The sequence below is a fragment of the Babylonia areolata genome, chromosome 8 (genome assembly GCF_041734735.1).
Source record: "Babylonia areolata isolate BAREFJ2019XMU chromosome 8, ASM4173473v1, whole genome shotgun sequence".
Taxonomy (NCBI): Eukaryota; Metazoa; Mollusca; class Gastropoda; order Neogastropoda; family Buccinidae; genus Babylonia; species Babylonia areolata.
Window position 1 is genome coordinate 18,206,479 of NC_134883.1, and position 25,017 is coordinate 18,231,495.

General features: G+C 42.6%; 1 protein-coding gene across 2 annotated transcripts in view; it reads right to left on the bottom strand.

Annotated features, from left to right (window-relative positions):
* Positions 1–16,632: 16,632 nt before the first annotated feature.
* Positions 16,633–25,017, bottom strand: part of LOC143284606 (ecdysone-induced protein 78C-like) — a 125,757-nt gene continuing 117,372 nt past the window's right edge. For both annotated transcript variants that reach the window (XM_076591438.1, XM_076591439.1), the window contains one exon: positions 16,633–25,003. In XM_076591438.1, coding sequence (XP_076447553.1) covers positions 24,846–25,003 — 158 coding nt within the window. In that variant the 3' untranslated portion in view covers positions 16,633–24,845. The remainder of the gene's footprint in view (positions 25,004–25,017) is intronic.

A 25,017-nucleotide genomic window follows, 5' to 3' on the forward strand; every position in this document is an offset into this window, starting at 1 on the left:
AGTTTTTGTCCACTGAACGAACAGTCATCTGTGGTACAGATTAGAAACGCGATTTGGTGGGTTTTTTTTTTTTTTGTTTGTTTTTCCTGTTTTTGTTTCAAACTATTGCTTTACATTTAAAGTTCAATTTAGGTGGAGCGTTACTCTGATGAGCTTTATTACACACTGACAGAAACGCTGTTGCTTGTCGTAGAAAAGAGAGCCGGGTTTTTGTTTGTTTGTTTTTTACATCCAAAACTTTGAAATATCTGGAAAACCTTTTTAAGATGTTTTAGGACTTCAAAAGACATCTTTTAATTTGTAAAACATGTGTGATTCCTGTACAGCGACTGAGAGAATGACAGGAGATTAAGGACTTTTCAGATTTCTCGCTCCCTTTTTTTTTTTCTCTCTGTCTTTTTCGTTTTTTTTCACTCTCGCTTTTTGTTTTGTCAGTGTTACGACATGTTGGGCTACTGGTATTTTCACACACACACACGCACACACACACACACACACACGCGCGCACAGATACAAACTTGTAACGCACGTAAGCCACGCTTTTCTGAGGAAAAACTCCCCACATTTAGATTAGGTTGTAGACGTTGTATGTTTCATTTGTGTGGATGATGATTGTACTTTGTAGCGATGTCACCACGTGTACAATGACACTGGAAATAAAGCGTTGTTTTGTAGTTTGTGTGGTGGGTGTGATATTGTTAATAAATCAGTCGGCGCTGGTTTCAGTCCCTGTTCAGGCAAATTATTGTCGCCAGCGACGATATGCACCGATCCTCAAGGGTTATCAATTTTATGTTGTCGCACTTATCGTACATGTTTGTTGTCGCTGGCGACAATATATATTGTGCTGGCAGTGTCACAAAAACTAAACTAAGATAAAATAACAACAAAAAACACAAACAAACCTGCACCAGCGACAATATGTGCTTCAACAGTGTGTGTGTGTGTGTGTTTGACGTGCGTATGAATGTGTGTGAGTACGTGCGCGTGTTTGTGTGGGGTTGAGGTGGCGGATGGATAGGCTGTATGTATGTATATAATTATGTGTATGACTGTGCCTGCTTGCGTGTGTGTGTGTGCGTCCGCGAATATGTGTGTATGTGTGTTTATTTGTGCGCACACACTGTTCGGATCTGAGACAAACAACTGCTACAACCATAACCACGTGTAGTATATTATCGGGTGACACACACACACACACACACACACACAGACGCACGCACACTAACATTAACACACTCACACACACATACACACCAACACACACACACACACACACACTCACACACTCTAACACACTAACACACACACACACACACTATAACACACTAATACACACAAACACACACACACACACACACACACACTATATAACACACTAATACATACACACACACACACACAGACAAGCGCGTGCACGCACGCACATATACACTGACACACTTATGCACTCACACCCAATCACACATACGCGCGCGCATGCATGCACACACATACACTGACACACACCCAATCTCTAACTCTCTCTGGCACACACACACACACACACACTAACACACGCACACACACAAACGCAGACACATTTATGCACTTACACCCAGTCACACATACGCGCGCGCGCGCGTGCATGCACACACATACACTGACACACTTACACCCAATCTCAAACTCTCTCTCTCTCTCTCTCTCGCTCGCTCGCACGCACACACACACACACACACACACACACACACACACACACACACACACACACACACACACACACAGGGGGCAGGGGGGAGGGCAGACGTAGAGAGATGCAGAGAGAGGGGGAGAGAGAGGCAGACAAATGGTCAAATGTAGAGGTAAGTCAAGTTGTTTTCATCTTGTCCTTGTATTGCAAAAAAAAAAAACCAAACCCAGACTGCTTCTGCACAGTGTAAGTCAAAATCAAATCATATTTCATTGATCCACGTATCTATTTGTTGACAATGCATTTTTCATGTATCTTTCATGTATGTATAATAATCACATTCATGTTACTTTCAGTTACTTTCAAACTTAATTCCTACATTAATCTGTTTCATTCATTCATGTACTTCACCCCACTGCCAGTCTCACATTGTGCACCCTGCACACTGCATCATATACATATTGTTTGTACAGTGAGCCAATTTCCATCAGTGGACAAACGACACCAACATGTACGCTACGTACCCCTCAACAACAACCACAGCAACACGCCACTCTGTCACGGTAGTGGTTTTCTTCTTCAGGGCGGTCCATCTGTGTCCACATGACGGAGGTTTGGCTGTGTGTCCTGGGTCACAGCTGTAGGGGTCCATCTGTGTCCACATGACGGAGGTTTGGCTGTGTGTCCTGGGTCACAGCTGTAGGGGGTCCATCTGTGTCCACATGACGGAGGTTTGGCTGTGTGTCCTGGGTCACAGCTGTAGGGGTCCATCTGTGTCCACATGACGGAGGTTTGGCTGTGTGTCCTGGGTCACAGCTGTAGGGGGTCCATCTGTGTCCACATGACGGAGGTTTGGCTGTGTGTCCTGGGTCACAGCTGTAGGGGTCCATCTGTGTCCACATGACGGAGGTTTGGCTGTGTGTCCTGGGTCACAGCTGTAGGGGTCCATCTGTGTCCACATGACGGAGGTTTGGCTGTGTGTCCTGGGTCACAGCTGTAGGGGTCCATCTGTGTCCACATGACGGAGGTCTGGCTGTGTGTCCTGGGTCACAGCTGTAGGGGTCCATCTGTGTCCACATGACGGAGGTTTGGCTGTGTGTCCTGGGTCACAGCTGTAGGGGGTCCATCTGTGTCCACATGACGGAGGTTTGGCTGTGTGTCCTGGGTCACAGCTGTAGGGGTCCATCTGTGTCCACATGACGGAGGTTTGGCTGTGTGTCCTGGGTCACAGCTGTAGGGGTCCATCTGTGTCCACATGACGGAGGTCTGGCTGCTTTCCCTGTGTCCTGGGTCACAGCTGTAGGGGTCCATTCCATTCTGGTGCGTCTCCTCTGGAGGCTCTCCTAGTCTGCTTCAACTCTGCACAGCAAATAATTATCAATCAATTAGATATGTCAAATAATAGAATTAGTTTCATAAAGTGAATAGAATACTTGAATATATCTAAGGGAGCACATTAAAAAAAAAAAATTAATAAAAAAAAGACAGGAAAGAACATTCTTTAATTCCACTGGCATTCCTTGTTGACTGGTTTACAGGTTTTCTTTTTATATGATAATATACATGTATCTATATGTACATACATTTGCATGCTAATTCATTGTATTGTATAACTCTTTTGTCACAACATATTTCTTTGTGTGAAATTCAGTCTGCTCACCCCAGGGACAGCTCGTCGCCACAATGAGCGCCTCTTTCTTTCTGCCTGCAAGTGTATGTTTTCCCATCAAAGTGGGTGTGGGGGTGGGGGGGGGGGTCTGCAGAATTTTACCAGAGACAACCCTTTTGTTGCCGTGGATTCTTTCACGTGTGCTGTACACGGGACCTCGGTTTATCGTCTCATCCGAATGACTGGCGTCTAGATCACCACTCAAGGTCTGGTGGAGGGGAGATAATACTGGGGAGTCTGGAATCACAGCGAGCCAGAGCGCTCAGATTATCTCCCTTTATTGGCGAACACATTTTTTGTGTGTGTGTGTGTGCGCACAACATGTGGACCATTTCATTTAACTCTCTCCATACGAACGGCGAAAGAGACGACGTTAATAGCGTTTCCACCCCAATTACCATCATCAAAATATTGCAAGCGGAACGCTCTTATACTGAAGAGGTGAATTTTGACAAAGAATACCACAGTTCTGACGACGGAAGCTAAAGGTTGGGTCATTCAGACACCCACTGGACATCCGAGGGGTCTGTGTAGAGGAGAAGAGAGGACTGGCCGTACTGAGTGAGTTAAAATTAGCCGGAAAACGTTTTCCGCAAAATCTATTTCAAAGCGAGGGCCACGCGTACTGACAAAGAGAGGGGATGTACGAAGCAGCAGTAATGATATCAATGTAGAACTTTTCCCATGAAGCTGAAGTACAAAAAGGTACGGCACGAAATGCCATCAGTCACACTGCATTCAAGTACACAGCTGCACAACAATATAAAGATAACCCATAGTTCACTAAAGGGGTGAAGAGTGATGTGGGCCTTAGACTCGTTAAGAACCCACCCCTCTCCGCCCCCAATGTTTTTTTGTTGTTTCCAGAATCAGAATGCCTATATAAAGTGTCCTCCCAACTTTCTCCTAATACTACATTCTTCAGGAAAGCGAAGAGAAGTAATTATGGCCTTTTGTCCATAAACATCTTCCCATCTGATCCTAGTTATACAAGACATTGTGAAGGTGGGCCGGGGGAGGGGGGTGTACTGTAAGCAAAGTAACTGGGGGAGGGGGTGTATTTGGGCATTCCAGTCGTCCAGAGTAAGTCTCCAGCTCTTCTGTGGGGTTAGATTTGAGAGGGAAAGGGGTTAATGTGGACTTAAGACTAGATGAAATCCCACTCACACGTAAAAAAAAAAATAATTGTGTGTGTGGGGGGGGGGGTTGAACAGGGGTGGAGTGATTCTATTCTAAACTGTTCTAAAACAACTCCGCGAGGATGAGTTAATGGCACACCCCCCTTCGCGGGACAGCGATTCCGGTACAGGCAGTGATTTCGGCACGTGTATGGGGCACTCGGATTGAGCGGTGTGTCAGTTATGCCACGGAAACGGTACAGGTAATGGAGCCAGCAGCAACAAAAATAAATAATAAAAAAAAAAAAAAAAAATAAAAAAACCGTTATGAATAAACAAGTTAGGAAACACAGGTGGTCTTCGGTGGCCTGACAAATTTAGCGTTTCAACTCAGTCTGCACTCTACTGTTGCTTGACTGTGCTAAATGACTGGTTACATAGGTAACACTACCACTGCTTCAGCATAATTATTGCTCTGGTCTTGGAAATTGAAGACAGAATCGCGTCTTTAATTTCTTCGTTCATATATGATTCATGCACGTTAAAAAAAACAAGAAAAAAAACAAACAAACAAAAAACAACTACAACAAAGAAACAACAAAACATATCGAGCTTGTCAAAACTTAGATAAAAGGGGAGGGGGGAAGCGGAAGTCAAGGGGAGAAACACCTCACCTCTTCCGAAGACGATGATTCTGTGCAAGATGAAAATCCACACCAGCTAGTAGGCTACATTCCATATTCAAGTATGCTTCTCAACAGGCCCACTTCATCGACGGAATTTCGATCACAACCAGTCCTTGAATGCATTCTTGCCACACCACTTAACGGGCTGTGAACAAGTTAACAGTGTGTGGTAAAATAGAAGATAGAAGTTAGTTCTTGCATACAATATCGAACTTCCACCACGTTTCAGAAATACGCACATATAATTATGTCCCTGTTCAGAATCGGCGAAGACTTCACAACTCCTTCACTTTGAATTTTCCACTCCACAAAATGAACAGTTCACTTTGATGATAACGAGTGTGAAGAATGATAAGTTCATTTTTCTTCTCCTGTTTTTTCCATCCAACACGTTGAGAATTCTATCTTGGTCCGTCTCAGTTTCTGAATGGTCCTCTGAATGTTAATTTGCACCAGAACCATTCCATTTTAACTGAAATGCAGCAATGTCAAAGTTCTTCACCGTTCTATACACAGTTCAGCAATATCCGAATTCCTGCTTGCACCCTCTCACTCTGAACCTGTCTCTGGTCTCTGGTGACGTGTGAGTTCACAATGCTGTCACTCTCATGGCGTGTTGCACGTTCTGCTGTTTCTTCTTCACACGAGCTTCGCACTGGGTGGGTCCGTAAATGGCTGGTCAGTCCAGTCCGGTCTGTGGACAGGTCAGTCAGGTCAGTCCAGTCGGGTCTGTGGCACAGTGGACAGGTCAGTCCAGTCGGGTCTGTGGACAGGTCAGTCAGGTCAGTCCAGTCGGGTCTGTGGCACAGTGGACAGGTCAGTCAGGTCAGGTCAGTCCAGTCCGGTCTGTGGCACAGTCGACAGGTCAGTCCAGTCAGGTCTGTGGCACATTGGACAGGTCAGTCCAGTCGGGTCTGTGGCACACTGTACAGGTCAGTTCAGTCGGGTCTGTGGCACACTGTACAGGTCAGTTCAGTCGGGTCTGTGGCACAGTGGACAGGTCAGTCCAGTCGGGTCTGTGGCACAGTGGACAGGTCAGTCCAGTCGGGTCTGTGGCACAGTGGACAGGTCAATCCAGTCGGGTCTGTGGCACAGTGGACAGGTCAGTCCAGTCGGGTCTGTGGCACAGTGGACAGGTCAGTCCAGTCGGGTCTGTGGCACAGTGGACAGGTCAATCCAGTCGGGTCTGTGGCACAGTGGACAGGTCAGTCCAGTCGGGTCTGTGGCACAGTAGACAGGGGTGAAGCTGCTCATGTTCAGCACCGACACCTGTTGCACAGGCAACTCCAGAGAGATTTTTTGTTTGTGTTTTTGTAGCGTGTCAGCCAAGACCACTGTTGAACAACGTGAAGACCCCAGCACCGAACGACTTGACCCTGAGGGTTTTGTCATGGGTCATTACAACTCTCAGCTCTGCTGGTTTGTCAGCTTGAACGTGTGTGTGTGTGTGTGTGTGTGTGTGTGTGTGTGTGTGTGTGTGTGTGTGTGTGTGTGTGTGTGCGTGTGTGTACGCGTGAGTCCGTGCGTGTGTTTGAGTACGTGTGTGTGTGTGTGTGTGTGTGTGTGTGTGTGTGTGTATGCGTGCATATTAAAAATAGTGAATTACTGCACAGAACAGTTAAATGCAGAAATATGCAACACATAACAGTTGAACGAAGTTGTTTGTTTAGATTTCCAACAGAGAACAGTTCAATCCGTGAACCGGTTTGGTAGAAAGGTGGCAGAATGGCCAAGACACTCAGCTGCCATTGCATAGGGCGTGAGGGTCTGGGTTCAAATCCCGCTCTCGTCCTTACTCCCAAGTCTGACTGAAAAATCAAGCTGAGCGGTCTAATCATTCGGATGAGACGGTAAACCGAGGTCCCGTGTGCAGCACGCACTTGGCGCACTGATAAAGAACCCATTGCATCGAGAGTGTTGCCCTCTGGCAAAATTCTGTGAAGAAATCCACTCTGACAGGTATACAAGTGTATATGCATGCACTCAAGGCCTGACAAAGCGCGTTGGGTTATGCTGCTAGAAGTGGAGTGATGGCCTAGAGGTAACGCGTCCGCCTAGGAAGCGAGAGAATCTGAGCGCGCTGGTTCGAATCACGGCACAGCCCCCGAAATTTTCTCCCCCTCCACTAGACCTTGAGTGGTGGTCTGGACGCTAGTCATTCGGATGAGACGATAAACCGAGGTCCCGTGTGCAGCATGCACTTAGCGCACGTAAAAGAACCCACGGCAACAAAAGGGTTGTTCCTGGCAAAATTCTGTAGAAAAATCCACTTCAATAGGAAAAACAAATAAAACTGCACACAGGAAAAAATACAAAAAAATGGGTGGCGCTGTAGTATGGCGACGCGCTCTCCCTGGGGAGAGCAGCCCGAATTTCACACAGAGAAATATGTTGTGATAAAAAGAAATACTAATATATACAAACAAATAGCCAGGCATCTGCCGCAGACGTGATGTAGCGTATATGGATTTGGCCGAATGCAATGGCACCTCCTGGAGAAATTGAAGCAGAGTTGGGAATGTCTCCTTGCTCATTCAGACTGACTGGTGTGCATCTTCTCTGACACTGCTTTTGGGTCACCCTGTGTTTTGGGCGAGTTTTAGTTTGTTTCAGTAGCTCAAGGAGGCGTCACTGCATTCGGACAAATCCATATACGCCACACCACATCTGCTAAGCAGATGCCTAACCAGCAGCGGAACCCAACGCGCTTTGTCAGGCCTTGAGAAAAAATAAATAAAATAAAATAAAATAAATAATAATAATTATGAAAATAAAATAAATAAATAAATAAATAAATAAAGACAAGGATGATAAATAAGCAAATGTAAAAAAAAAAAGAAAAAAAAGAGAAAAAAAAGACACATTCACACATACACACACATATGCATAAGAGATATGCACCAAACATGCAGTTTCACAGATATGAAAGCACAGTCAAATACACATAAACGTACATGGGCCCCAACACACACACACACGCACCTTACCCTGCACCTCCTCTAATCCCCTCCACACACTCATTTCTGGGCTACGTATCGCAGCTTCCACGGCACACACACACACACACACACACACACACACAGAGGCACACACAGGCACACTTACTTTACAAGCATACACACATACGCCCATATCCCCCACACACATATATACAAAAATATATATATGCACACCCGCACGTTCCAATATTCCGTTGCTCCCTCAGTGTAGGCATGCATACACACACATACCTCACCCTCTAGTGTGTTGCTCAGTCTGTTGTAGTTGGAAAAGCCCACAGAGACTCTGTTCCGTTTTGAAGAAGTTTGTGCAATGTTGGTTTGGAAATGATGCCGATATTTGTTTGACTTGCAAAGCAGCGTGCTCTACCTTTCATGTTTTGGGCGAGTAAATGAACATCTTTCTGCAGCATTCCTTGTGCACTGTGGTTCTTTAATGAAGCTGCAGACAAGAACTGTGTGTCTGTGGTAAGTAATACCCAGATCTTGAACTCGCTCAGTACGGCCAGTCCTCTCTTCTCCTCTACACAGACCCCTCGGATGTCCAGTGGGTGTCTCAATGACCCAACCTTTAGCTTCCGTCGTCAGAATTGTGGTATTCTTTGTCAACATTTACCTCTTCAGTATAAGAGCCTTCCGCTTGCAATATTTTGATGGTGGTAATTGGGGTGAAACGCTGTTAACGTCGTCTCTTTCGCCGTTCGTATGGAGAGAGTTAAGGCAGTAACCTTGTTCAATACTTGTTTGATTATAGCTGAATTTTGCATGTAACACAGCATGGGGAAATATTGATTGGAGAGAGCAGACTGTGTCTTTTGGGTATGGTTTCTGAAAAGGGTAACGTCATTCCTGAGATGCAGTTTGACCAGGATAATCTTTATTACTGCGTGTATAATGATCAAATATCATACCCTGCAACTTTTACCCTGCCTTACTCTAGTTGCTGCTGGTTACTGTGCTAGTTTGACCAGTTTTAAGTTTATTTTTCAGACCATTATCCAGTTCATAACGGACTAAATATTGCCCTAATATCAAGTGCATTTGCTTCAGTGATACGACAGTTAAGCATATATAATTGTTTGCTGTGATCTGACAGTTCTCACCTGCACGAAAGTTTCATCACAAGTCACTGGGAACGTTGATTTGTATATTATTTCTTTTATATACTATTTGCATTCTTTATCAGTTGTTTCTCTTGTTTAATTAACGACTTCTCTCTTACGAAGTCCAATAAGTAATTTTCTTTAATGGTACTTAAATATTTATTTTAAACATTCATCTTTGATTCTAAGGCCGTGGTTATACTGAACCGTGCAACACACGCCGCACGTTTTACGGCGCAAATTAAGCGGCGCATGTGGTTATGCTGAACCGTACCACACACGCCGCAGGTTTTGCTTGCGCTGATGCAATACCCGCGGAAACAGGTACATACTTATGAGAAAATGGCGCTAACGAGAAAGAAGAAGCTGCTTTTGTGGTTGTGGTGGACAAAAAAACAATTAGGCAGAAGAAATCGTAGATTTGCCGTTCATCCCATCAACAAAGTGCGACACCTTCATGGCGCATATCATCATCTTATGCCCCAGCTATGGAGTGATGAAGAGAAATTCGTGGCGTATTTTAGAATGAAACCAGTGGTTCTTGTCGTCTTTGTTATAGATAAAAGTTCGAATCCTCACTGCAGCGATCAACCTCTCGTCGTCCATGTTGGAAAGGAAGTGTCGTTATTTATCCAAAAAATCAAGCACGAGTTTAGTCCCTTTTCACCCGTGCGGCCGCGTGCGCTCGGTTTGCACGACCGTGCAAAACGCGGCGTAAAATTTACGGGTCCAAGACGGCTCAGCATAACCACATTCACCCGTCCCCAGTAAGCCCAGAGAAGGATTTTCCTGAAACCGAACGCGCAATTTGCGCCGCAAAACGTGCGGCGCGTTTGGCACGGTTCAGTATAACCACGGCCTAACCCCCCTCCCCCCCCCTCCCAGTTTCCCCAAACTCACCGCTCTTCTACCTTTTTAACGATAGATATGAAAATCAATACTTGAACAAAAAAAGTGAATGTCTACAATGCCCAGTATGTGTGTGACAGGACAATACAGGAAGCTCCACTCAGTGAGGGTCACCAGCAGGACCGCCCAGAACGTCCATCTCGGTCCACGGCCTTTCACCTTTGTGGGTCACAGCATCTGGATCTGGGTGAATACGTTGCTGAAGCCACAATTGACTCTTACTGCAACAAGGGGGGCAGGAGGAAGGGGGGGGGGAGAGAGAAAGGGGGGGGAGGGGGAGTGTGCACACAGGAGTAAGACTAGTGGTGTTGACTCTGGGCTGTCTGCCTGGAACCAGTTGACTTGATGTCGTCGTCAGATTATTCCTCTCCACTGTTCAGATACGTCGCAGGGGCCAATATAGCCATCGTCGCAACGGAACGACTGTTGTTCTTATATTATTAGTTCTTTATTTTTGTTCAGTGTTTCATGGTGGGTGGCACTACAAAACACCCGCTGTTTGTTGCTGAGCTTTTCACAATGTTTTGTGTGATGCAGTCCTTCTAGCGTCTAAGCAGTGCATGACGTTTGTATTCTTTGTACGGTTTGAAGTATCTGTTCAGTAGCAGTGCTGCCACCAACCCCTCAACCAGTGGACAGGAACGTAAGTACTGACACCAACCCCTCAACCAGTGAACTGAGGAAGGTCAGTACTGCCACCAACCCCTCAACCAGTGAACTGAGGAAGGTCAGTACTGCCACCAACCCCTCAACCAGTGAACTGAGGAAGGTCAGTACTGTCACCAACCCCTCAACCAGTGAACTGAGGAAGGTCAGTACTGCCACCAACCCCTCAACCAGTGAACTGAGGAAGGTCAGTACTGCCACCAACCCCTCAACCAGTGGACAGGAAGGTCAGTACTGCCACCAACCCCTCAACCAGTGAACTGAGGAAGGTCAGTACTGCCACCAACCCCTCAACCAGTGGACAGGAAGGTCAGTACTGCCACCAACCCCTCAACCAGTGAACAGGAAGGTCAGTACTGCCACCAACCCCTCAACCAGTGAACTGAGGAAGGTCAGTACTGCCACCAACCCCTCAACCAGTGAACTGAGGAAGGTCAGTACTGCCACCAACCCCTCAACCAGTGGACAGGAAGGTCAGTGCTGCCACCAACCCCTCAACCAGGAAAGTCAGCCCTAGGCCTCGACGTCTGTCTTGGAGGCTCCAAGCAGTGTGCAGCACATGGACATCCAGCCGGCACCGTCATCATCAATACTACTTTGAAGTCAGCCCCAAGTCTCTGGAACAATGGTTTGTGTATGTTGAATTTCTCACAACACATTTCACCAAACTCCATCTTTCTATGTTTATTCATTTATGTATGTTCGGCATCTATGTTGTCTCAGCTAATGACATAACCTTAGGGACTTAAAAAAAAACTGTTTCAGTGTGCTTGTTTCCACATAAATAAAAACAACAACAACACCCATATGTACTCAGTAATATTTGTAACATCTTCATTCATGGGCCACGACTCCCACGTTCACTCAAACACACGAGTGGGCTTTTACATGCATAACCTTTTATACCCTCGCCACATGTAGACAGTCACACCCCGCTTTCGTGAGGATATTTGTAGCATCAACTCAACACCCATTGTCATTTTAATGTGTGTAGTAAACTTTTGGTTGAGTAATAAATGAGGGTGAAGTATGGTACAATTACTACAAAGCAGAATTTATGAACAAGCAGTCCAATTCACACATACTACACACCTGGTTTGGTAATTTTATTGTATGATACTGTTCAGCTTTACAATCACACACAGAAAGGAAAAAAATGATCAGCTATATACATAAATATAAGCAGAAACATACATGCTATTGGAAGTTCATATCACACATTCTCTGCATACAATTAACAAATTCTGCAATTTTAAGCACAGACATTAAGAAACAAAACTGACTAAGCTTGCTTGATCCATATGTACGAGATTTCACACACACACACACACAAACGTACACATATATATCACAAAATACAATAAAACACACTACATCAAAACGAAATAGTAAAAGAGGCACAGTCACATAAAAATATATGCAAACAGCATATATTTAAAGCATGCATGCAACAGATGCTAACTTGTATAATATCATCAGCACTTTCAATTTTAATATTTTCAAATCTTAAAAATCTAACACAATTCTCTATCCATACAGGCTGATGCACTGTCCAACTCAGCCAGGAGAGAAGTCCGGGTCATTTCTTCATGCTGCAAGGACACCAGCAACCCAACAATTTGAACATCGTCATAAATTATACATACATAATTATGTGTACACAAGTTTATACGCCAAACATGGTAATGAGACCACAGCATATGAAAATTGAGCCAGATAAAAATCTGATTTTGACAGTTTTCTCTCAGCGAGTTCAGTTCACAATACTGTCATGTCTCCACCAGCAATAATCTGTGAGGTCTTTTTGCAGTAGCAGAGCTTGGGTTACAAACTCTTTGTACAAATTACTATGGATCCAGTCCTTCACAAGGCTTTGGAGACTGAATTTGTGATCCAGGAATCAACTGAATAAAACCTTTTCAGGGACATATCTCCTACCCACTTTCAAAACCAGCGATTTACCGAATCTGTACAAAATTTTGTTTATGAATGCCATAGCTGCCCATAAAGCATTTTTGCTCACACATTTGGAACACCCTTGTGATAAGCAAGCATGATATTTCAAATTATTAATGGCTATGGGAAAAAAAACAAAAAACAAACAAAAAACCTACATGAAGATAGGGGTTGGTAATGGGAGAGGAGGAAGAGGATCAGGCCATAATATGAATATTTCCCCAGTCAAGAGTACTCAGATATCATTCAAGTAATATTGACTGGAGCATAAGGTGCCCGAGAGATATTACTGATACCCACTGACTTTAAATAGACCAAGACTTGAACAGCTCTTCCTGAGAATCTTCCGGTTAAATTATCCTCAGTAACCTTGATAATCTGTGAATATCATGGGTCAAATTTTTTTTATGTGTTAAGACTAGAGAAATCGAAGCTGAAATAGAAATTTGTTTTTTAAATATCTAATATTGTCATTGTTAACAAAAATCACTTGCTGCTGTTTGCAACAAAAAATGCATACACACAAAGAAGAAAAAGAAATGTCAGTGCAGTTTAGCTGAGCAAGACTTCTGGTGAGACAATTCAACTGACACTGATAGCTTTCCAAGTTTGATTAGCATGACCTATAGTGTTTGTGTACCACTTGAAGGGAGACAGGCCTTACACTCATCTTCCGACTGAAGAACAAAGAATGACGTTCCGAGGAGTTACTGCTTTTTCAAGGAGGAAGGTGGCAGAATGGTTAAGACGCTCAGCTGCCAATACAGAGAGTCCGTGAGGGTGTGGGTTCGAATCCCGCTCTCGCCCTTTCTCCTAAGTTTGACTGGAAAATCAAACTGAGCGTCTAGTCTTTCGGATGAGACGATAAACCGAGGTCCCGTGTGCAGCACGCACTTGGCGCACTGAAAAAGAACCCATGGCAACGAGAGTGTTGTCCTCTGGCGAAATTACGTAAAATGAAATCCACTTTCATAGGTACACAAATATGTAAGCATGCACTCAAGGCCTGACTAAGCGCGTTGGGTTATGCTGCTGGTCAGGCATCTGCTCAACAGATGTGGTGTAGCGTGTATGGATTTGTCCGAACGCAGTGACGCCTCCTTGAGAAAGTGAAACTGAAACTGAAACTATTCATTGATCAAATCATTTGGGTGGATAATAATCATCAGACAATGCTCAGTCTGTGTTGGAGATATTTTTTTCTTTCGACTTGTATCACTTCAGTGGTTTAAATTTATTTGATAATCTTTTCATATGACTTTAATAGTCTTTTTTTCTTTTTCTTTTTTTTTGAAAAAAAGGTATAAAAGATTATCCTTTCTGTACCAATTCTTTCCTGTTTTTTGTTTGGTTTTTTTGTGGGTTTTTTTTGTTTGTTTGTTTGTATTTTTGTGCACACCATTGCCTGCTGGATTCATATTTTAGTTTTTCTCAGCCTGGTCTTGTGCCCTACCTCCTGAAGCCCTAGTTAAATGAATTCATACAGCTGAGAATGATGTGGGTCATTCTTCAGTGCTGGTCACCAGAGGGTGTCACTCACTTCAGTGAAAAGATCATACAGAAAATCATTCATCACTGTGAATGGATCAAATTGTCTAATCGTCAGTGTCAAGAGAGTCTCACACACAAAGACAAAAAAACAACACCACCACATTAATACAGAAAGGGAGTAGGGGGTGGTGGCATGTGTGGGTGTTTTAAGTGGTAGGTACAGGATTTTATATAAGGTATCAGAAAGTTTTGAGAGCTTTGGTCTTGCATTAGCATATCTTTATATTAAGTTTCAGTACATTTACATCGTTACATCTTCAGTTAAGGGTGTGTTTTTTTTAAGTAAAAAAAAAAATATATATATAAATATATATATATATTAATACAGAGGTTTGACTCTTGAACCTGAACCAAGTCACCGTACAAACCACCAACTGTATGTATTCAACAGACTGCAGAATTCTGCACCCAGGAGCAAGCTATATCAAAACAAGCTCAGGTTTGCCACATAACAAAGTAATGCTAACGGCTAGACAGCACACACACACAACTAGGCACCTCAACTCACACACATGCACACACACACATTGACATACACATTCACACACACTGACATGCCATCTGCGTCATCTCCCCCTCCCCACCCCACCAGTTCAAACGACTGAGGATTGGAGAGGGGAATAATAAAAGAGAAAAAAACATAAACAGAAAACTTGATTCATATATCTAGCCAAGCTGACTAAGACTGCGTGAACCGCAGATACTCATCATAATCATTTCACATTTTCTGGTATGAAATAAGTTTTCACAACATTTTTCACACACGCATGAACACCTGCAAGAGCGAGTTTTGTACAGTATATCATTACAAGTATATATATATGCAATAGTTTCCAGGAAATGTTATCTTTCAAATATATACATATTTTCATATTTATGCAAGAAAATGCCCTGATTGAAAAAAAAAAATGCAAGAGAAAACGCCTTGATGAAAAAAAAAAGGAAAAAAAACAACAGAAAATTGAGGCAGACTCTTTCCAAAAGCGAACACACTCTTGACTTCAAAAACAACCGAGGTAATTGTTTTATTATGTGGACAGGCACAATGGCATCTGCAGTATGAATTATACATGGTCATTTTTTTTTTTTTCAAAAACTCATTTAAAAAAGAAAATCATCCTACAAACATAAGTAACAACAGTACTTTTGAATATCGAGTGCAGAATTATATTTGACTAAGCGTGACACTTTTCTCTCTCTCTCTCACACACACACAGAATCTTGAAATACTTAATCAAATATCAAACACAAATATTCCTATCAAAAAATGACTAAAGAAAACAAATCAAGTAAAGGACTATGCTTTAAGATCACTTTTCCTTCAGTGAGAAAGGAGTTGTGAGAAATGATAATTATGCAAATATACAGCTGTGTTTTCGTCACACACACACTGTATCACTAAGCAAACTTTAATAGGAAAAAAGCTCTTCCTTGTATGCATGTGAAATCTGAGTGTAAATTTAGTACCATCTTTTCATCAGTACAATTCTTGTAGCACAAGCGAATTGTAATTTACAGTACCTGAAATAGAGTAAGCAACAACCAAAAAAGAAGTTAAAAGGACACCAATTCAAGAAATCAAGGTCTATTCAAAGTTCTACATTAACAACACAATTATCATAAAAGTAAGTTCGACATAATTTTCATGACAAAAAACAAACAAAAAAAACAAACAAAAAAAAAACCTTGCCAAGAATTTATAAAATTATCATTCACATCCCAACTTCCACCCTTCTTACCCCTGTTCACACACACACACACACACTATATATATATATATGCAAATGGTAGTATACACTGTCATTATGACTTGAATCAGAAGGATATATAAACATACTACTGTACAGTGTTCTCAATGTATCTGGATTTGTTAACCCTTTCACTGCCCTTTAACAGAAATTTCCGTCCTCTTCCAGTAAGCAAAAAAAAAAAAAAAAAAAAAAAGTGCCCCAGAAGCAAAGTTTATGTCCACATCACAGTAGGAATTTACCAACCACAAAATCATTAAATTCATGTGAAATTTTCAAATTTGGATAGTGTGTCCATTTTTCCTTCAGGAAAGTATAGGTATATATATTTTCTTTCAGCAGTTAGCATGCCTGAATATCATTAAAAAAAAAAAAAAAAAAAAAATTTCAATGAAAAAATTTTTCCTGACCAAAACATTCCTAGGAAAATAGTTGTCCCTGAACATAACAAAAGCTTGGCACTGAACAGGTGAAGAAAGAGCCAAGTTAACAGAATTCATAACCATCGAACTGTTTATGGCAATATGCTGACACAGGTGATGTTTTAATGAATTCTCCTTTTTTTTTTTTCTTTTTTTTTTTGTAGGTTGACCTGTTCCACACAAAGTCTGGGTGACAGTTTTCCATTCAGTCTGTTCAGTTCCATGTGTTTTCAGGCAACCCATTTACAACTTCCTGCATCTCCATCTTCACCCGATCTTCAGCTGACAGGAAGCTGGGGGAGTTATTTCCAGTTCCAATCCCATTTCTCTCCATTTCTGTCAACAATGCACTTGTTTGTTTTCATGTCCAAACAATCCTTGGAAAACATTTGAAGTGCACCTTACAACAAGATACAAAGACCTAATTTCTAAAAATGAAAATCCCATGATAACAATTATGACTGCATTTCGGATGATGCTAGTAAGATTCTGATGTTTCAGTTCATAGCACCATCGTTCAGAGAGCACACAGACTGAAGAATCTGGAGAAAATTGTCGCACAGGTAAAATCTATTTTCTAGCACGCTGGGGTATTTTCAATACAATTGTAGTTAATTAATACAATGGTGACATTACATTTTCCAGAACACAAATTGGGAGCAAAGGAGACGGAGGATGCAAAAGAAAAGTGATCGCTTTGGATGGATAAGTGAAAAACGGAGAAAGTCTGTCTTAACAAGAAGAAGAGGAAAAAAAAAAGATTTGTGAAATAGCACTGACTTTTAGTAAGAAGTGTGAATGCTTCAAACCCTAGGTCCCTTTTCAAGGACTTTGCTAAATGGAAATGACAGTGGGGTGAAGAACAGCTATACAAGAAGTACTCATTAACTCTCTCCATACGAACGGTGAAAAAGACGACGTTAACAACGTTTCACCCCCATCAAAATATTGCAAGTGGAAGGCTCTTATACTGAAGAGGTGAATGTTGACAAATATACTGAAGAGGTGAATGTTGACAAAGAATACCATAATTCTGACGACGGAAGCTAAAGGTTGGGTCATTCAGACTCCCACTGGACATCCGAGGGGTCTGTGTACAGGAGAAGAGAGGACTGGCCGTACTGAGTGAGTTAATTTCTTTTTGGTTTGGTCTGTCACCTCTGCTGTCAATTCCAAATTGTCACAGTCTGTGAGAAAGGACCTGGGGTCTGAAGCCTTTGCATTTCTAATCAGAGACAGTCTGGTTTGACAACAGTTGTTTTTAAGGCTTTCTCTAGCCATCATTTTATAATGTAGACTGGGAAATCGTCTCCTGTTTTAACGCCATACTGACTGGTGGAAAGGGAGAAAGAAACTCATGGTATGAAATGAAATCTGCAAGTCCCTCGTCTTCCCTTGTTTGTGACTGATTCATTTGACAGCTGATCTGTAATCTGGCAGCAGAAAGAAAGTCCTTGTGTGCAAGTCATTTAACTTGACAGCTGATCTGTAATCTAGCAGCAGAAAGAAAGTCCTTGTGTGCAAGTCATTTAACTTGACAGCTGATCTGTAATCTAGCAGCAGAAAGAAAGTCCTTGTGTGCAAGTCATTTAATTTGACAGCTGGTGTGTAATCTAGCAGCAGAAAGAAAGTCCTTGTGTGCAAGTCATTTAATTTGACAGCTGATCTGTAATCTAGCAGCAGAAAGAAAGTCCTTGTGTGCAAGTCATTTAACTTGACAGCTGATCTGTAATCTAGCAGCAAAAAGAAAGTCCTTGTGTGCAAGTCATTTAATTTGACAGCTGATCTGTAATCTAGCAGCAGAAAGAAAGTCCTTGTGTGCAAGTCATTTAATTTGACAGCTGATCTGTAATCTAGCAGCAGAAAGAAAGTTCTTTTTCTCCTTTCCTCAATGCTCGGACAGACCTGTGTTGAAAAATGTCGCAGTTATCTAAACAGAAGAATTGTTTGTATCTAAAAGTATGCGTATTCTTTCCAATGGACTAAAATTGTTCTCTTAAAAATAACAGAGCTCTCAGAGGTTTTTAAAAAGCAAATAACCAACAGACATTACCTGTAACCCAGAATTTTAAGAAAGTCCTTTAAAGCTTAACCCATTCACTGCCAGAGAATTTGGTAAAAAAACAAAACAAAAAAAAACCCCACAAACTTTCTTTAAAAAGCTCTCCAATTACCAGGGAATTTTGAAGATTCAGAGGTATCAAAAAAAAAAAATATATATATATATATATATTCGAGCACAAAAACTGATGGATATATTCTAGCACAAAAACTAATGGAGGTACAGAAAAAAGTGAATGTTTCTGCAAAAGAAAAAACCCCTAATTCATGGAAATATCCCAGTGCAACAGACCTGACAGAGGATGGTCCACTTACTCACTGACAAGGGGAGGCAACTAACTGCCGTCATTCTGGTTTCATGCTGATGTAAAAGACATATTTACTTTCTCATTTATTCTCCAACATTCCTATAAGAAAAAAGAAAAAGAAAAAAAAAGCACAACTGACGATTATTTGAAATTAAAAATAAAAAAAAAACCAGAAAGAAGAAGAAACAAATAGATGAGCAAAAGATGTGTGCGCCAGTCAACAAGTTTAAAAGTACTATGTACAGAAATGGCAAGAATACACTGAATGGAATCATGAAACATCTGAATTTGAAGATATGCTGGAAAATGCAAATGTTGCCCTCCACACATTAAAAAAAAAATCACCAAGAAAACAACGACCCCAGACAGTTCAAAAGCAAACATTACCCGTATATCACATGATAGTTTGAAAGACAAGCAATGCAAGAATGCCATAAGACACACACAAACTACTTCCTGACCACAATTTTCTAGTTTAAGATTTCTACAGAAGGCAACAGCTACTTATGTCAGATGTGATTCCTTACCATCACGCACAACAAGGCAGTGTTTTGCACCGAACAGGAAAATCAGAACAGGAACTTTTTGTTTTCATCCGTCTTGTGCAAAATACCATACTGCACAGGGCGGGTGAAAACAATACACACATTTGGCCAGTAACCTCCCCTGCTCGAATTACTTCCCATCTGTGTGCCAATCTGTTTATGTATGAAGTGCCTTCTTTGAAGACATACTTCAAGTGAATAAAAAGACTCTAGCAAGGGGGTTGGGAGGGTATTTAAACAAAAAAACAAATGTGGAGTACTGTCTGTGCCAAAGGTGTACAAGAACGGTGCATGTGGCCTGATGAAGCGCCCAAGAGGGGAACTGAGAGAAGACCACACATTCAGCCCGTGTCCGGCTCAGTTAAATAAAGCACAATATCAGTTTCCGTGTCAGTTTCTCAAGGAGGTGTCATTGCCTTCTGACAAATCCATACACGCTGCACCACTGCAAGGCAGATGGCTGATCAGCAGCATTTTCCAATGCGCTTTGTCAGGCTTTGAGTGCACGCATGTATAGCTGTGTAATTATCAGACTGGATTTCTTCTACAGATTTTTGCCAAAGACAACACTTTTGTTGCCATGGGTTCTTTTTCAGTGCACCAAATGCATGCTGCACAAAGGATCTCAGTTTAACGTCTTATCCGCATGACTAGACGCTCAGTGTTGATTTTCCACTCAAACTAGAGAGAAAGGGCAAGAGCAGATTGGCAGATGAGCATCTTGAGCATTCTGCAACCTTTCTCCTTGCACAACTCCAACACTCCTCGACACACAACTGCCTGCTTTTTGGTCCACATCACAAAGTGGCACACCTTGTGACTCTCACAACCTCCTGGTCTCGGACCAGGTTGGTCACAAGGTAATTTTCAAATGACAAATTTGGGAACTGGGTTCATGCTTCTGTTGGCAATGTTCTGCTCTTCTGGACACATACTGCTTTTTTGGGTTTTGCTTTTTTTGTTTCTTTGTTTGTTTACACCTGAAGGGTTTCATCACAACATGGCTCTGTTCAATGCCAAGAGTGGCTCCATTCCGCACCTCATGCTGAAACAGTCTCACTAAAAGTGAAGCACACAGCATCCTGGACAGAAAACACACAACAGAAAACACCAATGTACAGAAAATGCCAATTTACAGAGCTTGTTTGTACCCAACTACTGTCATAAAACTGGCAATGACATGCACTTCTCCAGAACTCTCCATTAGGAAGGGACTGAAGCTCTTCAACTTATTTCAACACAACCATACAAATACATAATGTTAATGTAAAGGAAAATACTTCACAAATGGAAATACAGTAAAACTACTTTACAAACATGCAGGTCATCAGTCAATACCCTTTCAGATGAATCCTCATACAAATAAGCAGAAACGTCCTGAAATGTTCTCAAATATCCTGAAACTTCAAACATTCTTTCCTTAAAAATATCTTTAAGCTGAAGACGTTTATGGGGGAGACTATTCAAAACCTCTTCATTCTAATACCAAGGACTATTTAAGTGATCAGACTTAAGAACAGTTGAACCAAAACAGCAACAAAGCTGCTTTTGTGAATTTCTCCAACTGCAGAAAATACTGGGTCTTGTGTTGCATTGTCTTCAGAGTGAAAGCAGTCCACAGAGTCCCCATCCCAGACATTCTTCATTCCGCTGATACAAGAATGGACATTTCCAGGAGTTGATTAGAATTATGCCAAAGAAAGGACAGCTGAAGTGAATCATGTTTTAACATATTACCACATTTGTATTATGCAACAAATTTACTATTCATCATCAAAGTAACTATTAATCGTCAATGCGTTTTCCTTTAGTTATTTTCTTTTCGCGTACATTTTTATTTACAACTAATTTTCTTTTCCAGGACAATGCTTCACCTCTCCCGTAACATACAGTGTAAAATATTCTGTACAGGAAAAACAACAAAAAACAGAATATGAACAAATGCAGTGAAATGCCACTCTTCCAAGCTCTGCCAAAGTTCAAATTTCCTCTGGTCAATAAGGTTTGCATTGAGAGATGAGGAAAACCCTACAATTTCTGGATCTAATTTTTCAAGTGAATGAATTACAGTGCATTTGGAATCAGCACGCTCCATGACACTGAGCTGTGGTCAGTTCTATGCTTGATTACAAATACTCTCCTGTCAACATTGCTTACATATCTGAGTGCATTTCTTCTACAGAATTTTGCCAAAGAGCAACACTCTCGTTGCCATGCATTCTTTTTCAGTGCACCAAGCGTGTGCTGCACACAGGACTTGGGACTACTGTGTCATCTGAATGACCAGACAGTTTGATTTTACCAATCAAACGTGGGAGAAAGGACGAGAGATGGGACTCGGTCCAACCCAGACTCTCGTGGACTCTGTATTGGCTGATAAGTGTCCTAACCCAAACCATTCTGCCAGCGAGCGTCTCGACCTAAACTGTCCTGCCACCTTGCCTCTCGTGTGTATTTGTCAGGTACGTTTCTGTTCTAGAAATGAGGTACATGTGAGATTATACTCAATCTCCATTTCTGTATGGGAAATCACCACTGTAAACATGAAGAACACAAACAATACTGACACAGGATACAGAACTTGCTGAAGGAATCAGGGGAAAAAAAATAGATATGCAGTTTCACTTTGGTCTTTTAAGCAACAGAGCTTGAAACCCTTGTGAGCATACACACAAAAGGGGGTGATACAAAACCTGCATGCATATTATGAAACAAACATAACCATGACACAGAAAACTCGGGTTTCTTCTCTGCAAAGACAGACCGCACACAGGAGTCTAAATACACCGTTATTTCAAAGGTGGGGGTGGGGTATGGGGAGGGGAGGGGGGGCAGCCACTATGTTTAATTCAACAACACCTAAACTTACATATCTATATACAGAAGAAAATCTTATGGTACTTCCTCAACCACAATCTCTGCTAGCAATATAAGCAGTGACAAGATCATCATGCTGTGAAGTCAACTGGTGTAACACAATTCTGTATAGAAAAAAAAAGGCTGAGGAAAGCATATACACCAAAAAGTAACAAAGTAAAAAATAAAAGAAGTCCCAGTCCATTGCTTTCAGACAGAAAAAACAAAACAAAAAATGTCTGGACTTGAATTGGGGGGAGGTTGCGAAAACTTTCCCACATGTAAAAGACAGGTGAGAAACACTTCCAATTTTACCAAGCAGGCAAATCACAAGTGGTGTTGGAAAAACTGCAAAGCTTTGCCGGACTGAGAAAGTCCCCCTTGTGCTGGCCCTGACCACCCTGCTGTCAGGGCCTTGAGAAGGATGACCTGATCCAACACCTCTCATCACTGACACCTGTCTCCTGGCCCCGACCACCCTGCTGTCAGGGCCTTGAGAAGGATGACCTGATCCAACACCTCTCATCACTGACACCTGGCCCTGACCACCCTGCTGTCAGGGCCTTGAGAAGGATGACCTGATCCAACACCTCTCATCACTAACACCTGTCTCCTGTCCCTGACCACCCTGCTGTCAGGGCCTTGAGAAGGATGACCTGATCCAACACCTCTCATCACTAACACCTGTCTCCTGGCCCCGACCACCCTGCTGTCAGGGCCTTGAGAAGGATGACCTGATCCAACACCTCTCATCACTGACACCTGTCTCCTGGCCCTGACCACCCTGCTGTCAGGGCCTTGAGAAGGATGACCTGATCCAACACCTCTCATCACTGACACCTGTCTCCTGGCCCTGACCACCCTGCTGTCAGGGCCTTGAGAAGGATGACCTGATCCAACACCTCTCATCACTGACACCTGGCCCTGACCACCCTGCTGTCAGGGCCTTGAGAAGGATGACCTGATCCAACACCTCTCATCACCTGACACCTGGCCCTGACCACCCTGCTGTCAGGGCCTTGAGAAGGATGACCTGATCCAACACCTCTCATCACTGACACCTGGCCCTGACCACCCTGCTGTCAGGGCCTTGAGAAGGATGACCTGATCCAACACCTCTCATCACTGACACCCAGGCCCTGACCACCCTGCTGTCAGGGCCTTGAGAAGGATGACCTGATCCAACACCTCACATCACTGACACCTGGCCCTGACCACCCTGCTGTCAGGGCCTTGAGAAGGATGACCTGATCCAACACCTCATCACTGACACCTGGCCCTGACCACCCTGCTGTCAGGGCCTTGAGAAGGATGACCTGATCCAACACCTCTCATCACTGACACCTGGCCCTGACCACCCTGCTGTCAGGCCCTTGAGAAGGATGACCTGATCCAACACCTCACATCACTGACACCTGTCTCTTCAGGTCAACACATCCAGGTTTTCTTCATACATCGGGGTATAACAATACTTTAAAAATAATAATAATAAAAAGCAAGAGCACATAGCTTAAAGTGGTGTCAATTTTTTTTTTTTTTTTAAGTTTGTGTGTTTGCATGCATGCTTGTCTTACTACAGTGTATAATTAATTCAATACAAAATAAAATATCTGATCATTCAATATAAAATAAAATATCTGATCATTCTCACCATGATTAAAAAAATCACTTTTTGAAAAATGATAACAAAAAACTCAAACTTTAAGCAAAACAACTATCAATCCTACATCACAATGAATTTAATCCGAATTGTACAAAACCCGTTTAAAGTACCCTTAAGCGAACGGAGAGAGAAATCCCCCCTCTAGAACTCGGCGAGGCAATCAGACAACATAGTCAGCACACGAAGTTGAGCAGAGCATCTTCACCCACATGACAAAGGGAGGGCAGTGCTGTCAAGCACAATGCAGTCAGATGAGCAATACAAAGGGTAAAAAAAAACAACAAAAAAAAAACACAAAAAAACAAAAAAACATTCTGGCCTTTTTCTCTGGAATGGAATCGGATTTGAAAGGCGAGGTGACTGCCCTATTTGGAGAAGAGACCATCCACGGATGTATTCCACCCAATTACCTGCATGTATGCAAATACCCTACATGTGTATCACCAATTCCACTAAACACGATTTTTTTTTTTTTTTTTTTTTTTTTTTTAAACACTCCTTTCCCCTTGTCCAGTTTTAGTGTCACAGATGAAATCTAAGACAACCAAGTCACACATGCCTTTCATTCCACATGCCTTTCATTCCACACATGCCTTTCATTCCACACTCCCCTTCACTCCCACCCCCTGTAACAACACACTTGAAGAAAACTGCCAGTTAAGTATCACGCTCAAGTAAACATACCACACATACGTCCCTTCTCTGACTCAAAACTATATACAGAAGACATACATGTACAAGCCCATTCAGCAGTGGCATCAATGTACAATCAACAGAATCAATACTGGAGGAGGAGGGGGGTAGGGGGGTGAGGGGGGGGGGGGGGGGCAGCTGGCAACCAACTGATGGGTGGTTTTCAGTGAGATTTTGTCAAGAGACAAAACTTTCAGTGACACCTGTCACAACGACAGTTTCAGTGAGAGTTATCAAAGACCTCTCTGTGCAGGTCTGGAAACTGGGCGCTCTCCGGCAAGGTGAGGCGGATGTTGTTGATGGCCTTGAAGTGCTCCTCATTGATGCGCTGCAGCATTCCCGTCAGTTCCATCAGGCGGGTGAACCTCTCGTCAGCATCTGCACACATCATC